Genomic DNA, 20,282 nt, shown 5'->3' on the forward strand with positions numbered 1-20,282 from the left:
TATTTATTAGCTGGTTTGGTTATAGTGACTACTTTCAAATAAACTGAATGAAAAACACAGGGATGAAAATTTAACTTCATTTTAAGTTACAAGGACTAATAGTATATCTATATGTCTATATTTTTGTGCAATGAATATTGATAGCTTTTCAGATTTAATAGACATGTCAGTATTTTCTATCAGGTAACTGAATATGACAGTGTATATGTGAAACACGTACAATAATTTACTATGATAATGCTGTATTTTCAGAAGAAAATCCATGTAGAGCAAGAAAAACGAAAGTGAAAAATGAAAAATGACCTGAATAATTACATACATTTGGCAACATGAGCTTATATTCTCCATGAGCTTATATTGATATAATTTATAAGACTTTAAATAAAGTTATTATACAAATAGAAAATATACAGGGTAGTAATATACTTTAAAAGTTAATCATTTCTCTCTGAGCATATTCAGTGAAGAATTGTCTTTTTAATATTTGGCAGATTGCTTTTGATTAAATGACAGACTTTAGAAATGCAGTAATACCATTGAAAGTAATCATCTGATGAAGTAGAGAATATGGTATATAGCCGAATATTAAGTACATTGTGCTTACTGAGCTCTGTATGTAATACTTGATGTGCTATTTCTTTATTTTTGCTTTTTTTCTCTACTTTTAATTAGTGTGTATCTTCTACATCATCTGGAGACGTAGGGGTAATAGTAAAAATTTCTAGTTCTTTATTGGAGTTTGGTATTTTAAGTGGGACAAATATAACTTGGTTATGTGGAACCGTGTTGCTCATAATAAATGATTCTATAGGGTGGAGATATAGTATATTAAGCACTCTGCTGTACAAAGTTTGGTTCATGTCAAATACCATTGCCTTGATTTTGGATAAAAAATAGATTCTGATTTATTTTGTAAAATATTCAGAGAAGGACAATATGGCTATAGAGGCTAATATGGTTCTGAATCACATATAAAGGCCCCAGAGTTTTGATTTTTTGCATTGCTGATACAGAGATTTGGCTCTTAAAGCTCGTATCTTTTATACATTGTTCTTTGTCTCCTGCAAAATTTTTCTGTTCACATTTATAGCATTTTCATCTGTGGTTAAGTTACTTGATATTTTATGCATGTTCATTTTTCTCTTAAAAAGTACATCTCAGAATTTTGTGTATGGCTTTTTTGTTGTTTTATTTATTTATTTATTTATTTCTGTTTTAAACTGATTAAAGTGGATACTAAGCTAGAGACAACTTGCTGGACAGAGATTTGTGGGATACCACAGTTCTTGTTTCGTTCATGTGGTTGATAACATGGGAAAATAACAGTCTTATCTTTGTTCCATAAAATCTGTCTTCAAGGCTACATATAGGATTTTAAGAAAATGAAGATTAGATCTAACTGCTAATAAAATTTGACTCTTGGTGTCAAATAGAATAGTCTTTTATGATTTATAGGTGTAACCAGAGTTAGTGGAGAACAGGAGGACTTTATGCATTTCAGGGTAAATAATAATATGTAATTCAATTAATACATTTTTCTTCACTTAAAAATTAGGGGAATATTATGCCCCTGTGTTGAATTCTGTTAATTCTATCTTCAAATCATTTAAAAATTTATTATCTAATTTATTTAAATTATTTAAAATTTATTACTATTATATAAAAATTAATATTGATGTGAAATTTGTGTATTATAAAGTTAACCATTCTAAAGTGTATAATCAGCTAGGCGCAGTGACTCATGCCTGTAATCCCAGCTAAATGGGAGGCACAGGTGGGAGGATCACTTGAGCCCAGGATTTTGAGGTTGCAGTGAGCTATGATCACACTACTGCACTTCAGTCCGGATGAGAAGTGACACTCCATCTCTAAAAAACAAAATAAATAAAAAATAAAGTATATAATCGGTATCATTTAGTACACTCACAATATTTTGTGACCATTTCCTTCAGTCAGTTTTTGACAGTATATATTTTACGTTATTACAAAGCTGCTTACAGTAAGCAGACATTAATGAGAACATTTGTAGAAATTTCAAGAATTTCCATCTTTTTTGAAAGTCCATAAGTTTAGTAAAATGTCTTCATTATTTTTTAAGTTTCTTTATTTCTTGGGAGAAAGTGAATGTTATAGTTCTTAGAACTTGTTGTATAAGGTTTCTATCTTGAAGGTACATATTGACTTTTTTCTCTTTTGGTGGTGTGTTTTATCGTTTACACTTTATGATTGCTGTGACTCTTAATAAGCGTGTGCTGTGTTTTTATTAAACAATAATTTAGTACAGTATTTCTGAGAAATTCATGGATCTTTCTGTGAAATTGTCTGACAAAACTGGGAATTCTGAGATGATGAAATGAATTGTCAAAAATAGATGATAGGGCACGGTGGCAGGCACCTGTAGTCCCGGCTACTTGAGAGACTGATATGGGAGGATCACGTGAGCCCAGGAGTTTGGGGCTGGAGTGAGCTATGATCATGCCACTTTACTCCAGCCTGGGCGAAAGAGTGAGACTCAGTTTATAAAGAAGAAAAAAAAAAGGATGATAATATAATAACTTTTTTCTGCTTTCCACAGATTCCAAATAAATGCTATGTTAAGTACATAAAGTACATTGACCAGTGGTCTATTTTGTTAAACTATTTTTAAATTCTATATCCAGGCTAGAGAAGCTGTGACTCATTATTTACTACTATAAATTGGAGAAAATGTTACTTTTCAAAACCTGTGCTTTTAAAAACATCCTAATAGCATTTTAATAAGCTCAATAACTTTATATAATCATATAATTATTCAAAGTAGATCTATATTGCTTCTGGAGTTATAGATGCTTTATATTACCTATCTCATGAATACTTTGGATTTTGGTATACTACAGGACAGAAATCTTCCACAGAAATGTTGAGACAAGCTTTTTCAGGATATCAGTTTAATGTGTTATTTAGGGTTTTGTTTTAGGTTCTCTAACTTCTGTATTGTGTATAGAAAGAATTATACATGTCTGGGTCATTAAACTAGTCAATCTGTTTCTTTAAAGCATTTCTTAACATCTGCGTAGAAGCTTATATGTAGGCTGGGAGTTAACTTGGATCCAAATAAAACTGATTATTTTACCCTCTTCACTGCCTTTACCCCCAGCAACATTAAGTGTTAGCAATAGCCTATTGAAAGTGTTGGTGAAAACTAAATTGAATTGACACCCCAAAAAGAATTAGTGAGGTATTTTGACAAGAACTAGTTCTAAGAATTGAAATATGTCCCAGTTAAATTCCCAGGTTTTAAATTAACTTAAAAATTTCTAGGAGTCTTTAGAAAGATGTTATAGGCGATTTTTCATAGTGGTTAGGAGCAAACACACAGTACACAGTGTTTAGTGCCCTGTAACCTGTGGCTAACAGAGGCTAATAACAAACCTCAGAGAAGGACTGGATGTTTCATTTTTGTAGCTCTTTCTGTCCTGGAATCTAAGTGGTTTGCAAACACTCACCCACTGAGCATAAACTCAATGAAGTGTAGTCACTTGTGAGGTAGAACATAACTACTGTTGTGTACCAGTGGCCCCACACAGATGAGCCTACTTTTTAAGTATAAACGAAAGGATTTGGTGCCTATATGACAGCTAGGGAGAGAGTGCATCTCAAAACTGGACTCTCCAAGACCTTCTGCTCTCTTTTACTGTTAGTTGGATATTTGCCAACTTATAACTGATTATGTTTGTAGACTTTCTTTGTCTTAGTGTTTCTTACAGGTTATACTTATAAAGCAAGATATATGTTGTTATAGCTATTATATAATCTGTATGATTTAATTCATTTCTATATATAACTAAATAACTAAAGCAGATTATTTGTCTTGCATATCAGAGAGAAAACAACCTGCATTTTGGGAATGGGAGAACCTTTCATTTTTTGAGAAGGTTAAATATTGTGTGTACTGTGTTTAGCACATGTTACACTGAAGAACTATATCTATGCAATGCTTTACAAGACTGTTACTTGGTAGGCACCAGTGTTTGTTCTTTAAGAACTTCTGTCAAGGCCAGGCCAGTGGGTCTTTCCTGTAATCCCAGTGCTTTAGAGGGCCAAGGCAGGACAATTGCTTGAAGTCAGGAGCATGAGACCAGCCTAAGCAACATAGTGAGACCCTTTCTCTACAAAAAATTTAAAAAATTAGCTGGGCACTGTGGTACACGCCTGTAGTCCTAGCTACTAGAGAGGCTGAGATGGGAGGATTATTTGAGCCCAGGAGTTTGAGGCTGCAGTGAGCCATGACTGCATTCCAGCCTGGGGAACAGAGCAAGACCCCATTTCTTAAAAAACAAAAATTGCTATCGATTATTACCTTGAAAATGGTATCCATTTCGTTTAGTCACTCATTGTGCTTATTAGATATGGTAGTAAGTGAAACAGATGAAAACAAAGTACTGTATAAACTAACATTATATCATATTTACTAAAAATCTTGAGGTTTACAAAATACTACGGATGGTAGTATTTTCTTGGAATTGAAGTTGGAGGAAGGCAGTTAAGGCATAAAATGAAGGAAACTATTGTTGAAGAGGGATTTATTAAACTTGAAATCTGATTTCCAAAGGTCATGTAAAAGATTTGGGAAGAAGAACAGCAGCTGGAAGGTAACTTGGGAAGTAGAAGGAAAGGATGGTATGGGGATGAAGACATGAAGACATAGGAGAGAGATAAATGTCAGATATGTGGTTGGTAACAAAAGTTATCTGGAACATGAGACATGGCAATGGATTTAGATGACCATAGGATTGCTAAGAAAATTAGATCCAGGAGTTCCCAAGTAGATTGCAAGATGTATTCCATATTTGAGGAAGTTGTACTTTCTTGTGGCTTGGAAGATTCCAGTAGTTTTCTGGAAGGGGTCAGAAGAGTTCTGGATTGATTGATGTGGTCAGAGACTTAGGGATTTGAGAGTGCTTGTATTATGGCTCCTGAAGAGGTGAGTACTTAGAGGTCTGGCTTTGAGGCTGGTGAGTAGAGGCCCTGAGAGTCAATAGTTTTGGTACCGTGTGTCTTAAAGATTTGGTCCATTTTATTCATATTGTCAAATTTGTGGTCACAAAGTTGTTTATATTATCTTTTTAATGTCTATGGGATCGGTAGTGAAGACCCATATTAATTAATGTTGTTAATGTGTGTCTTCTCTCTCCCTCGCTTTGTTTTTGGTTAGCCTGACTAGAGGTTTGTCAATTTTATTGATCTTTTTTTTAAAAAAAAAAAAACAAAAAAACAGCTTTTGGCTTTGTTGATTTTCTCTGTTGTTTTCTTCTTTAATTTCAGTGATTTCTTCCCTAATTTTTAATTACTTTCTTCTGCTCGCTTTAGACTGAAATTACTCTTCTTCCTCTAGTTTCCTACAGTGGAAGCTTAGATTATTGATTTTTTTGCTTTTCTAATATATGCATTCAATGTGAAACACTTTCCCTAAGGACTGCTTTTGCTATATTCCACAAGTTTTAGTTGGTTGCATATGTTTTTTTTTGGTTCAAACTATTTTAAAATTATTTTTGAGACTTCTTTGATGCTTGTGTTATTTAGAATATGTTGTTTAATCTTCACATACTTTGAGTTTTTAAAGCTATTTTACTGTTACTGATTTCTGGTTATAGTTTGAGAATGTGGTTTGTGTGATTTCTGTTTTTTACAAACATATTAAGGTATATTTTAGGGCCCAGAATGTAGTTTATCTTGGTGAATGTACCATGAGAGCTAGGGAATAGTGCGTATTCTAATGAATACAGTAGTCTATAAATGTCAATTAGATGAAGTTGATTGTTAGTGTTGTTCAGATCAACTGTACCCTTACTGATTTTCTGTTTGCTTAATGAAAAAAGTCTTCAGCTCTAGGGGGATCTGCAGATTTGGAACTCCTTGCAGTTCTGTCAGTTTTGGCCTCGTATGTTTTGATGCCCTGTTATTAGGTGCATATATAGAGAGGATTGTTATGTCTTCTTGGAAGACTGACTTACTATGCCAGTCTTTAAACTTGATAATTTTCCTTATTCTGAAGTCTGCTTTGTCTCAAATTATATAGCTACTCCAACTTTCTTTTCATTAATGTTTTCATGGTATTTTTCTATCCCTTTACTATTAACCTGTTTGTGTCTTTATATGTAAGGTCAATTTTCCGTAGGCAATATATAGTCGAGTCTTGTTTTCTCATCTCCTTTGACAATGTCTTTTAATTTGTGTATTAAATTCACATACAAAGTGGTTATTGATATAGCTAGGTTAACATCTGTCATGTTCGTTTTCTATTCTTTGCACATGTTCTTTGTTTCTTATCCTCTCTTTTTCTGCTTTCTCTGGTTTTGAGTATTTCTCTCCTGTTTTAGCATATCAATCATACTTCAGAATTTTTTTAGTGATTGTTCTAGAGTTTGCAATATACATTTTTAACTAAGTTTAGTGTTAAATGACACTGTATTGCTTCATGTGTAGTGCAAGTCCCTCAGAATATTCTCAGTTCATCCTTTTTGTCCCTTATGGCATGGCTGTCATTCATCTCACTTATCTATATGCTATAATCTTCCAGTACATTATTATTGCTTTAAACAGTTGTATTTTATATCAATTAACAATAAGAAAAATAACTGATATTATGTTATCTTCATTTTTTCCTTTTCTGATACTCACTCTTTTTTTTTACATTCTGTATGATTTTATTTAAAAAATGTTAAATTTTATTGTAAACTGGCAGTTTATAATTGGTTATATTTATGGAGTACAGAGTGATGTTATGATTTATGAATACAATGTGAAATAATTAATTCAAGCCAATTAGCATATTCATTATCTCAAGTACTTATAACTTTTTTATGTTGAGAGCATTTGAAATTTACTCTTTTAGCAACTTTGAAATGTATGACATGTAATTATTAACTGTTTTAACCACACTGTGCAATATTTCTCAAAAAAACCTTTATATCTCCTGAGATTTTGTACCCTTTGACTATTTCCCCATTTCCCCCAACCCCTAGCCTCTGCAACCACCAGTCTACTCCCTACTTCTCTGAGTTTGATTACTTCAGATTTCACATAAGTGAGAACATGCAACATTTGTCTTTTTGTACCTGGCTCATTTCACTTAGCTTAATGTTTTCCAATTCCATCCATGCTGTTGCAAATGAGAGACTTTTCCTTTTTTTAGGCTTATGGTATTCCATTATGCATATATACATCATTTTCTTTATCCATTCATCTGTTGATGGACACTTAGGTTGATTACATAGCTTGGCTATTGTGACATTGCTGCAACAAACATGGGAGTGCAAAAACCTCTTTGACAAACTGATTTCAAATCTTTGGATAAATACACAGAAGTAGGATTGCTGGATCATATTCTTAGTTTTTTTGAGGAACCTCCATACAGTTTCCCATAATGGCTATTCTTATTTACATTTTCACTGAGAGTATACAGAGGTCCCTTTTCTCTATATCCTCACTGATACTTGTTATCTTCCATCTTTTTCATAATAGCTGTTCTGACAGGTATAAGAGGATAATTTATTTTGCTTTTAATTTGCATTTCTCTGATGATGTTCAGCATTTAAAAAAATATATCTGTTAGCCATTTGTCTTCTGAGTAATGTCTTTATGGGTCTCTTGCCAATTTTTAAATTTAGTTTTTTGTTTTGCTATGGAGTTGTTTGAGTTCCTCATATATTTTGGATGTTAACCCCTTACTGGATGTATGACTTGAAAATATTTTAATTTGTAGGTTGTCTCTGCACACTGTTAATTTTTTCCTCCTTTGCTGCACAGAAGCTTTTTAGTTTTCCCCTTTGTCTGTTGCTTTTGTTGTCTGTGGTTTTGGAGTCAAATTCAAAAAATTATTGCCCAGACCAATATTTTGTAGTTTTCTTCCCTAAATTTTCTTGCAGTAATTTTGTAGTTTCTGTTCTTACTTTGAAATCTTTAAACAATTTCGAGTTGATTTTTGTTTATGTTGTGAGATAAGGGTCCAATTTTGTTCTGCATGTGGATATCTAGTTTTCCCAAAACCATTTGTTGAAGAGGCTATCCTTTTTCCATTGTGTATTTCTGGCTCTGTTGTTGAAAAATCAATTGACTGTACATGTATGGCTCATTTCTGGACTCTAATTATGTTCCGTTGGTTAATGTGTCTATTTTTTGCCGGTACCATGCTGTTATAATTACTATAGCTTTGTAGTATAGTTTCAAATCAAGTAGTATGGTGCCTGCAGCTTTTTGTGTGTGTGTGTGTGTGTGTGTGTGTGTGTGTGTGTGTGTTCATGATTGCCTTGGTTATTTGAGCTTTTTCATGGTACTCATTTTTTTCCTATGTAGAGTTTAGTTTCTGACCCATATCATTTTCCTTCTCCCTGAAGAACCTCTTTTAAGTTTCCTTCAGAGCGGGTTTGCTGACAATGAATCCTCTCAGTTGTTTTTCTGAGAAGATCTTTATTTCTCCTTTACTTATGATAATTTTTATGGGTATAGAATTCTAGGTAGTTTTTTTTTTAATTTTCTGTCAGTATTTTAAAATTTCACTTCGTTCTCTTCTTATTTGCATGGTTTCTGATGAGATATTCTCTGTAATTTTTATGCTTTTTCATTTATAGATAAGATATTTTCCCTATTCTTCTAGCTTCTTTCAAGATTTCTCTTTTCTTTCTTTTGAGCATTTTGAATATATGCCTAGGTATAGAGTTTTTGGTATTTATCCAAATTGGTATTCTCCGAGATTCTTAAATATGTGGTCTGGTGTCTAATTAATTTTGGCAGTTTCTTGGTGACTGTTACTTCAAATACTTCCTAAACTTGATTCTCTCTTCTTCTGATATTTCAGCTATGCGTATGATGCACCACTGGGACTGTCCCACTGTTCTTTAATGTTCTGTTTTATTCATTATTTTTTTCTTTTTGCATTTCAGTTGTAGAAGTTTCTATTATCCTGTCTTTAAGCTGACTGATTTTTTTTCCTATGCCGTTTCCAGCAATGTACCCAACAATGGCATTCTTTATTTCTGTTATGGTGTTTTTGATATCTAGCATTTTATTTTTATTATCCCTTGTTTTATTATCCCTATCTGTTCTTGCATGTTGTTTTCTTTTTCCTTTAGAACCCTCAACATATTAGTCATAGTTACTTAAAATTGTCTGTCTAGTAATTACAAAATCTGTTTCATATCTGAGTCTCGTTCTGATGCTTGCTTTCTCTCTTCAAATTACCTTTTGAAATTCCTTGTAATTTTGTATTGAAAGCTGGACTTGATATACTGGGTGATAAGATTCAGGTAAATAGACTTTTAGTGTGAGGCTTTACATTGTGCTGCATTTAGTGTTTACTTTAGCTGTGGGTGCCAGAGGCATTGATTCCTCTAGCATCCTTGTTTTTGCCTCCCAGTCTTTTTTGGTGTCTCCAAGAATGCTTTAGGTGAAATCTGTCTTGCAGCTCTTTCAGATATTGATGCCCTGGTGGTGTTGTGGTAAAGTATGGGGGAGGAGAAGCATACTATATTCTTATGATAAAGTTTTAGTCTTTAGTGGACTTGTATTTCGGGACTGTGACCTTCACTAGTGTTTCTTTGCGCCTCCCAATTAGATGAGACAGACCGGCTACAGAGGGCTGGAGTTGGGAACTTCCCTTTCCAGATGGAATACAATGTTCTGATTAAGCCATTTATTCTGCAGAGTATGCCTTTTTTATGGATAATGCTCTGGGCATATTTCACAATGGTTACTTTTTTCCTCTCTTCATGCCAGAGCCTTGAGAGGATCTTTCTTGGCTCTTTACTGATAATCTGGTGGGATATCTGGAATCTGGTGGTATATCCATGCAAGTGTGGAGGCCCCTAGGAGTTCCTCACTCTTAAGCTAAACCTCAGTCAGCCTCCAGCAGTTCGTCAAAATTATCATTACTGTTTCTAGTGGCTGCTACTCCAGATAGGCAGATCTTGGCTGTAACTTTTTGGATTTGTTTGTCTCTCCAGATTTCAGGGTGATGATTTTCCTTGCAATATCAGTTTTCTGATGAGTCCAAGAAAAGTCACGATTTTTTAGTTTGTTCTGCCTTTTTCTTATTGTAAGGTCAGGAGTGATGACTTTCATGTTTTTTTTTTTTACATGTCAGAGCTGAAAGTGAAGTCCTATAATTCCTTTTATATTTTAATATTTTTAGTTTTCTCACTTTTTCATCTCAGATTTTCACCACAGTGGCACTAATTATGATGGCAAGAACAAGGAAAAATAATAGTTTTTACATTATAAATGGTACTGAGAATATGAACAGAGAGATGTTTTTGTTGCTAGATAGCTAGGTGAGTGAACAGGAGTTTATCCTTCTATATTTTTTGTGAATCCTGGAAGATTTCTAGGAATCACCAACTGAAAAATGTTGGGACACATTTGTCTAGACCAGAGATTGGCAGATTTTTCCTGAAAAGAGCTAGATAGTAAATACTTTATGCTTTGCAGGCCATGTTATCTCTGTTGTAGCCACTCAGCTCTGCAGTTGTAGCACAAAAGCAGCCATTGATAATACTTAAACAAATGATTGTGACTATATTTCAGTAAAAGTTTATCTACAGATACACAGTGTGGGCCAGATTTGACCCATGGGCCATAGTTTACCAATTTGTGGTCTAGAACAACAGTTTTTAATGTTTGTTCCATATCTCTCATCCTGTACTGATTATCAGTAGATGGTGGCCATGTTTTATTTCCATATATTTTACCATATTCAGGTGTTGTCCCATGTTGGGATAAAGGTTTTCATATATTAATCAGAAGGATTCAAAAAGTCTTAAGAGGCATAGGTCTAGGCTTTATTTGTGAGTTTAAAACCTACCTCAAAGTTGCCATGAAAATGTGATTCTTGTTCACTTAGTATGATAACAAAAAAAATCTACAATTGCATGTGGTATGTTAATTTTAAAACAAGTACTTTTATTATTTGACTTTATAATGTAGGCATATCAGGTATTTTAAAAGTGAGGTAACAAATGTCGCCCAAGATCAATAGATGGGGCCAGGACTGGAATCCAACAGCAACCCGAGTTCCAGCGTAGAGCTCTTTTCAACAAATAATATATCACCCATGGCAGTTGGAGGTGGGGCCAATAGATTGAAGATTAATCTTCTTCAGGTATCAGTTTTGGGGCTTTATTCTTAATAAGAAAGTGAGATACTCTTTGTTTTAGATAATTTTGTGTTGGGCATTATTTCAAAGCGTCTTGGAAGACAGACAGAAATAGATGTTCAAGTGACCAAAATGAACCAGATGAGTGATTTTGCATATTATAGAATATTTAAAGTGAAAGGGATCTTAGAGACCATCTAACTCAAATATCGAATTTTAGAGATAAGAAACCTGAGACCTGGAGAAGCTAGGTAACTTGGGGGCCAATATGGTTTAATAAAAGAGAATAATAATCCTAGAAGGTAATAACAGAAATGTATGCTAGGGCTGGCTTGCTCTAGCTTCAGAGAGTTAATTGTTAAATTTTTAGCAGTTTTTGTGAGCCAGTTAGTAAAAACTTTTACAATGAAAAATTATGTATAAAGTCACACGTTGTATTAAAACAAAAGTATTAGATGCCTAATCTCTATCACTAATTATTTTACTATGTATTTCTGTTATCTGTGTTCTCAAGGTTGTTTACATCTGCTATATCTATATGGTGGAAATGTTTTATAATGGTGACCTCCCCAACTCTGTCCAGTGGTATCACATTGATAGCTTAAAAATGACCACAGGCTAGCATTTACACCATGAAAATTGGCAAAGATTATGGCAAACTGTCACCCCTGCTGGGCCCTGAACTCCAAGCCAATTGATTAATATTTACCAGTGTCTCACTAGTTATGACTACTGTGTTCTATACTTGTTTATGTGTTTAGTTTTGCTGCAAGACTATGAGTTCCTTATGGTTTAGAACTTACATCTGTAGAATCCAGCACAATGCTTGGAGTTTAGTTGACAGACAAATGTTTTTAATTATTTAGTCTTTGGTTCAAATCCTGGCTCCATCACTTACCTATCAGTATGACCTTGGTTATTTTAACCTCTGTTTATTGTTTAAAATGGGAATAATAATACCAGCCTTTTATGATTGGTGTGAGGATTAATAAGAAGACCTTGACGTGTGTCTGGTATACAGTAGGTGCACAAAAGTAGTTGATTACTTCTGTTATAACCTAAGAAGTCGACATAAATGCCATTAGGGTCCAGGCTTATACTGTATGTAGAGCTTTGTATTAAGTGTTTGACCACAAACTGGATGAGAATCAAGAATGTGGTACTGTTATTTCTGTGTGCATATATACTTCTCCTTCCCACACAAAATAATGAGATAAATTAAAAGGAGTATGATATATAAGAGGCAGGAAGCAATCCTTCTGTTGTATTTGGCATTGCTCAGACTCTTATTACAGTATTATGTCCAGTTTTACATTGCTCATTTTAAAGAGGATGTCAAAAAACTATATGTAGTGTGTCCTGGGAAGAATCAGCAACTATGATTAAAGGGATAGAAAAATAGGCCCTTTGAGGTAAGTTTAAGGAACTGAGTTTGTTTACTCTGGAAAGGAGATGGTAAAGGAGTTACTTAATTCTCTTCAAGTACATGAAGGGTTAGTTTAAGAAAGATACTCTCAAGTTCTCCAAATGCACAGTGGACTAAAAGAGGAAATCGACATTTCATTTAAAGAAAATTGTGTTAAATACTTAAATTGTCTATCAAGGGATATCATGGAATCTCCGTTTTTGAAAATATTTAAAAAGAGTAGCAGCAGATGATTATTTATTGAAAGATTTAAATGTTTGACCTCATGAAAGTGAGAGGTAGGATTGTAGATGTAGCCTTTTCTACTTCTTTGATATGATGTTCTTACATTTACTGTAACTTACCAAGCATATTCCAGATATCTTATTGGAAGACCACTTACAATTTTGATAAGATTATGTTTTAGCTTGCATTGCATCTTAGTTGCTGGATTTATCTTGAATGAAAACATTCAGTATTATCAATCTGCTAGTAAGCAATTTAAATAGAAGTTTGTGTATAAAACACTACACATTTGTATTTTTATACCCATTTTGACATATCTGAAGCATTACTCAAGTATTCATTAAGATTTTTTCACCAAATAGTACATTACAGATATTTTGTAACTCTTTTGTGACAGGGAGTCCTCTTGGTATATGATATTACAAATTATCAAAGCTTTGAGAATTTAGAAGATTGGTTTACTGTGGTGAAGAAAGTGAGCGAGGAGTCAGAAACTCAGCCACTAGTTGCCTTGGTAGGCAATAAAAGTAAGTTATTACTGCTTATTTATGTATGGTACAGTTTTACTTGTTGTTGACAGAATGTTTGTGTCCCCCCATCACCCCCAATTTATATGTCGAAGACCTAATCCCTAGAATGATGGTGTCTGGAGGTGGGGTTTTAGGAGGTAATTAGGTCATGAGAGTGGAGCCCTTAAGAATGACATCTGGCAGGGTGCAGTGGCTAATGCTTGTAGTCTCAGCACTTTGGGAGGCCAAGGCAGGGGGATTGCTTGAGGCCAGGAGTTTGAGACAAACCTGGCCAACATAGTGAGACCCTTGTCTCTATTTAATTAAAAAAGAGAATGGGATTAATGCCTTCATAAGAGACATGAGAGAGAATTCTCTGGGCCATGTGAGGATAGGCAAGAAGGTGGCTGTCTGCGAACCAGGAAGAATGCCCTCACTGGATGCTGAATCCGTCAGTACCTTGTTCTTGGACTTTAGTTACCAGAAGTTTGAGAAATAATCTTTGTGGTTTAGGCCATAGTCTATGCCATTTGTTATGGCAGCCCAAACAGAGGACTTACTGAGACAGTTGCCTATCCTGTAGTTTTAATTCCTACAAAGAAAGATTTGATATTTGGAAACAGCTTTTCTGGAGTGAGCAAATTATTTGAGTAGAAAATTCCTAAGGGTGTGTACAATCTTTTCAATAACTGTTTTGATGCGTGGTCTATCATAACTGCTCCGCTGCTTTGGTCAATTCCTGTGAAGGTAAGTTTAGTTCTGACAGTGTGTGTTTTGGCTTCCTGTGGTCTAAGAAAGCAGCATGGATTATTAAGGACAACAACACAGCTGCAGATTTTATGATATTACATTGCAGTTTCAGCTGTATCCCAGAGGTTTTGAGTGATGCATTTCATTAAATGATCCCCTATTTTAGGGAAGAAAGAAGTGTCTACATTGGAATTTTATATGCGTTGTTTCTTGCTCCTGTCTCTTATAAATTTCCTCTTCTAAATTTTTGGGTTTTTTCTGAAATATAATTTTTTTTTGAGAAAGCATGTACTAGGGAGAAGAGTGGTTCTTGTAAAAATTATGGGTTTGTTAGTAATTTTGAGACCTGTCTCAAATGATAGATAGCAGAGAAAAGTTATAAAACTGAACTCAGTACATGACTGTTTTTTGGTTCCTCGTTCTGCAATGCAGTTACTTAGAAAAAGAGACATTAATAAAGGTTTTCAAATATAGTCATGTGTTGTTTAACAACACGATATGTTCTAAGAAATGTATTGTTAGGCAGTTTCATTGTGTCAACATTATGGAGTATATATTAGGGTTCTCTAGAGGGGCAGAACTAATAGGATAGATGTATATATGAAAGGGAGTTTATTAAGGAGAATTGACTCACATGATCACAAGGTAAAGTCCCACGATAGGCCATCTGCATGTTGAAGTGCAAAGAAACCAGTAGTGGATCAGTCCGAGTCCCAAAACCTCAAGAGTAGGGAAGCCAACAGTGCAGCCTTCAGTCTGTGGCTGAAGACCTGAGAGCCCCTGGCAAACAACCAGTGTAAGTCCAACAGTCCAAAAGCCATAGAACTTGGAGTTTCATGTTCAAGGGCAGGAAGCATCCAGCACAGGAGAAAGATGGAGGCCAGAAGACTCAGCAAATCTGCTTTATTCTAGCCATGCTGGCAGTTGATTAGAGAGTGCCCACCCAGATTGAGGGTGGGTCTGCCTCTCCCAGTCCACTGACTCGAATGTTAATCTCCTTTGGCAACACCCTCACTGACACACCCATGAACAATACTTTGCATCCTTCACACCAATCAAGTTGACACTTAATATTTACCATCACATAGAGTGTATTTACACAAACCTATATGGTATGGCCAACTGCGCACCTAAGCTATATGGCACAGCCTATTGCTCCTAGGCTACAAACTTGTATAGCATGTTACCATACTGTAGGCAGTTATAACACAATGGTGAGTATTTATGTGTCTAAGCATAGAAAAGGTACAGTAAAAATATGGTATAAAAGCTCCATTATAATCTTATGGGACCACCATCATATAGGTGGCCCATCGTTGATAGAAACATTGTTATGCAACATATGAATGTATGTGAAATATTATATGATTCGTTGTTTTCTAACTTATTTGAGGTCAGAAAAAGAGAAAATGACTTCAGATTTTACCATGGAGGATTTAGGTCAGGTATTATTTCCTGACTACAAGAGTTGTTAAATCAATACCTACATACATTACCAAGAGAATTATCTTTTCCAAAGGTCTTTAAAAATGTAGTACATTTTTTTTTTCTCTGTAATTGTTTAGGAAGCAGTGCTTCCTGAAAGACCAAACCAAGATTTCTGCATTATGTGGCTTTGCACACTAGATGAGCATTTAATAAGTTCAAGCTTAATTTAAAACCATGACACAGGTGTGAATGTCATTTCTCTGAGGAGTTAAAAATACAGGCATTATCATACGCTCTGGAAAATGGTATTACATATCATAAAATGTTACGGCTTGGGTAGAAATTGTAGTTTGCTTTTTTAAAAGCTTTAGTTAAATTTTGCTCATCTGTTTTGCAAACTATTCTTTTTAATTGAGCGAATCAGATGCTTTTCAGTTCGTTGAAAATCCCCCTTTGACAAATCATGTTTTGATGAGCTTAGGTTCTGTTTCTGGGTTCAGCTTCTCATTTTAGTTGTCATACAAAGCATTGGCTTATATTATGGTTAAGTATGTGCTTTATTGGAGGTTTCGCATTACCTTATGAGAAATTATAGAGTGTGGGAGGGGGTTATGATTTGTTTTAATTTTTTTCAGGATATAATCTAACTACCACTTGGGATAATGTGTAGTGGTGCATAATTATATACATTATGTTATGTGTATGCTATCCTGTGAGACATCCACCATCGGTCACTGTCAAAGACAGGCTGTTAGAGTAGATGGGCTATTGGACTGGACTGGTGGTGGCATGCCCAGGTTTTAAAAACAAATATTTGTACAAGTTATTTGAATTTATGCAAGAAATTAATACAGTGTTATGTTGGAGATTTAATAGCATAAAAGACAAGAGGTTTTTTTTTTTTTTACTTTTGGCATAGCTATAACCCCTTTGTATGTATTTATAATACACTCTTTCAGTATGAGATTATATATTAGTGTATGCAGTCACACAGAGTGTTACATATGTAAGATAAAGAGATTATAGATAAATATTTTCCTGAATATTATTTACTACATAATCTGTCACTGGCCCAATTTCATGTGATCATGTAATGAAAGATCCTTCTGCAGTTAAGCCTATTAGGGCTTTAACCCTGAGTCTCCTGAATATATTTTAATTTCTATTTCCAAATTAATGTTATATTGGTATGGTATAGTAGTATGTACTTATTTTCTTTTGGGGGGGATATAATTATATTAAAAAGCAATAAAATTAACAAAGATTTTTCACACTGGTTAAAGGCAAAGCAAGAGATGTGATGGAAAGACATGTGAAGCTGGATTATTATACTCATTACATAAACATAGTGATCTTCTTCCTAAATGTGGTTTTAAAATTTATCATTGTATCCCTTTCTTTACAACTTAGATAGAATGCATATGTTAAAAAGAAATGTGTAGGCTGTGGAAATACTGGTAGCAGTAGCCAGCTTTTAGTTAAAGTTAGTAGAAGGAGGGAGAGAAAAAGAGAGGGTGAATACACATTTCCATACAAGTTACAAGATTATTTGCTTTTTATTAAAATATATTAAACCTTCAGAAATTTGGGCTGAGGATAGAGGATATTCTGATTATGGACTTATTTTTATTAAAAGTTAAATTTTATGGTTAACTATCCAGAGTAACTAGAGTAGGTTAATGAAATGGCAAATAGAGGAAGAGATTTCTTTTAATGAAATGAAAGAATGATTGGCAACTAGTACATTAACTATTTCAATATATAATTCTTAAAAATGTACAGTTATTAAAATGAATTATTCTGTGTTCTATTTTTAAAGGCTATAGGTGCTAATTAGTGTTATTTTGTTTTACTATTTAAGTATTAAATGAAATACTGAGGTCATAGAGCTTTGGATTTAGACAGACTTTGCTTACAAGCCCAATTTCTTCATTCCAGAGCAGTGTGACATCATACAAGTTACTTTACGTTTTTATGCCTCAGTTTCCTGCATCTGGAAACCAGGGTAATAGTTTATGTTGGATAAAGCTGATTTAAAGATTAAATGAGATATTGTGTGAAAAGCACTGTGCTTGTGGTCTTTTGCATAGCAAGTGCCTAGTAACTATGAATCAGTTTACTAATCATAATGGCCTTTTAAAAGTACTGAGCATAGATGGCTTCAACTTGATTTATCACAAATTGCAAATTAGTAGAGCTAAAATTCATGTTCTGTGAAACTTTCCTGGAGAAAATGTTTATTAGAGAATTTCCTTATTACCATCTTATTTCTGTTCTCCCCTACCCCACCCCACCAGAGATCGATAGTTCTTATATTATGTGTTGGGTAGGGCCATTCTTTCATTGAACATTTTTGAGAGTCTGCCATGTGTATTAAGCTAGCCATTGTTAATTTGCTGAAAGGTTGAGACAAAGAGAGTCTTTAAAGAGTGATGGGAACCTGCCAACCTAGATCTTAATCTTATTCTCTGCCATCTTCAAATTAAAAAAAAAATTCTTTGTTTTGCTGTGTCTGGTTGTTGAGATTAATAAATACACTTATGGACTTTAGCAAGATGGCTTTAGCAAGATGAGTGAATAGAGACACCTGGCACTTGGCTATTGGAAGCCCAGAAGGGCAGTGTGGAGACACCCAGCCTCTGCAGCTCCATCTCCCCTGTCCAGATCAGATTGGTCCAGAGACAGGAGAGACTTCCCCTTGTGGGGAAAAGGTAAGCAGAAGATTCCTACTAGTCCCCATTGCCAGCACAAACATCTACATTCCTTACTGCAGGAGAATCCCACAGTTCTTGCAAGCCCTGACTCTAGTTTGGAGGGCTCCTAGGAATTCACACAGCTGCCTTGCTCTGGATTACTAGCACAAGGTGTGCATTCCTCACTCCCCACCCACCGCTTGTGAGCCAAGCTGCTGCAGCATGGTGCCATCTTGAGACGAGAGCCACCTCTGGAGTGTGCACTCTTCTGGGGGTCAGTAGCCTTTGGACCTCTCCAGCACTGGGACTCCATCTGCATTCCACCAAGCCCAAATGTATGGCTGAACACCACAGCCTCAGCTGCTCATAGCCTGGGCCCATGATCGGCTGTGACTCTGGTCCTGCACAGCAGGGAAACCAATCCCCACTGCCCACACTCAATTAAGAGGAAAACTCTGGCAGTCCTCCCCAGGGCAAACCTGCCCTTGAGCCAGCCAAACTGCTGTGTACCTTCCCCTGAGCAGGAGAGATCCTTGAACCACTGAGTGGCTTACATACCCTCAGGCTGGTAGAGTGGCTATGTGTCTGTGCCCAGGTCCCGAGAAACAGCCCATTGAGTGACTTCTGGCAGACACAGCCCCAGGCTGACCGAGCATCTGTGTATCTGCATCACCTGCCTGAGAAACAGCTCCATAGGCTGCCCCTGGCAAATACATCCCCAGGCTGACCTAGCAGCTGTGCATCCTTGTCTTAGGTCAGAGAAACAGCCCCATGGGCTGCCCCTACCAAATACTGTCCTAGGCTAGCCATCGATATTCTGGGTCTGAGAAACAACCGTGTGGACCACCTCTGGCAGAAATGCCCCAGGCCAGCTGAGCAGCTGTATGTACCTGTCGCAGGCCTGAGAAATAGCCCTGTGGGCTACCTCCAGCAGACACACACCCAGGCCAGCTGAGAAGCTGTGTAGCCATGTACTGGACCTTAGAAACAGCCCTTGGCAGGCACTCCCCCAGGCTGGACTAGCAGCTGTGCACCTATGCCCCCAGCCAGAATAACAGACTGCAAACCAGACCCTAAGTTGGCCAACTTACCATGTGCATGCATGCACCCTGACCTGAGAAACAGCCCAGCAAGCCCACCCATGGCAAAGTTGCACCATCACTGCCACATACTCTCTCAGCCTTGGCCACCGAGCTACTCATGAATGTCATGAATGTGGATTACAACTGAAGAAACTGTGTAGAGAAACACTACTGTGTCCAACTAGAAACAAACCCAATGCACCTTCACTGAACTGACACCCGGGGCCCATCTATATGAGTAAGTCTCTTCTTATCCTACTCCATAAAATTAGAAGAGGTGACTCTTCTATCAGGTGCATAGAAATCAACATAGGGACACATGAAACATGAAAAAGCAAGGAAACGACACCTTTAAAGGAATATAATAATACTTTAGTAATAGACTTTAATCGTAAGAAAATATACAAAATGCCAGAGGTGGAATTCAGAATAATAATCTTAAGGAAAGTCAGTGAGATACAAGAAAATATAGGTAGAAAATTCAACAAAATCAGGAAAATAATTCATGATATGAATGAGGAATTCAACAGAGAGATGGATATAACCAATAACCAATCAGAAATCTTAGAGCTGAAGAATTTAATTAATGAAATAAAAAATACTATCAGGAGCTGCAACAACAGATTTAGACCAAGCAGAAAAAGAATTCTGCAACTTGAAGACAAGCCTTTTGAAATAGCACAGACAAAAATAAATAAAAAAAGAAAAAAAATGAAAACCTATAGGATTATTGGGGCAAAAAATATAGGATTATTAAGTGGACAAATAATTATATTATGGAAGTTCCAGAAGGAAAAGAGAAGGGAAAAGTTGTAGGAAACTTATTTATTGAAATAATAGCCAAAAACTTCTTAATCTTGAAAGACAGATGAACATTCACATCCAGGAAGCTCAAAGAACCTGAAGTAGATTTAACCCAAAGAGGTCCTCTTCAAGGCACATTATAGCCAAATTGTCAAAAGTCAAAGAGAATTCTAAAAACAGCAAAGAATAGTGTCAAGTCATATATAAGGGACTTGCTAGTGGACTAACTGTGGATTT

General features: G+C 35.5%; 1 protein-coding gene across 5 annotated transcripts in view; it reads left to right on the forward strand.

Moving 5' to 3' along the window:
• Nucleotides 1–20,282, forward strand: part of RAB28 (RAB28, member RAS oncogene family) — a 119,126-nt gene that overhangs the window by 10,276 nt on the left and 88,568 nt on the right. For all 5 annotated transcript variants that reach the window (XR_009210473.1, XR_009210472.1, XM_032135976.2 and 2 more), the window contains exon 4: nucleotides 13,177–13,306. Coding sequence is in view for 3 of the 5 variants with exons in the window: in XM_032135976.2 (XP_031991867.1) it covers nucleotides 13,177–13,306 (130 nt within the window). In the remaining 2 variants the exon portion in view is untranslated. The remainder of the gene's footprint in view (nucleotides 1–13,176; nucleotides 13,307–20,282) is intronic.

This window comes from Hylobates moloch, unplaced genomic scaffold (genome assembly GCF_009828535.3).
Source record: "Hylobates moloch isolate HMO894 unplaced genomic scaffold, HMol_V3 SCAFFOLD_17, whole genome shotgun sequence".
Lineage (NCBI taxonomy): Eukaryota > Metazoa > Chordata > Mammalia > Primates > Hylobatidae > Hylobates > Hylobates moloch.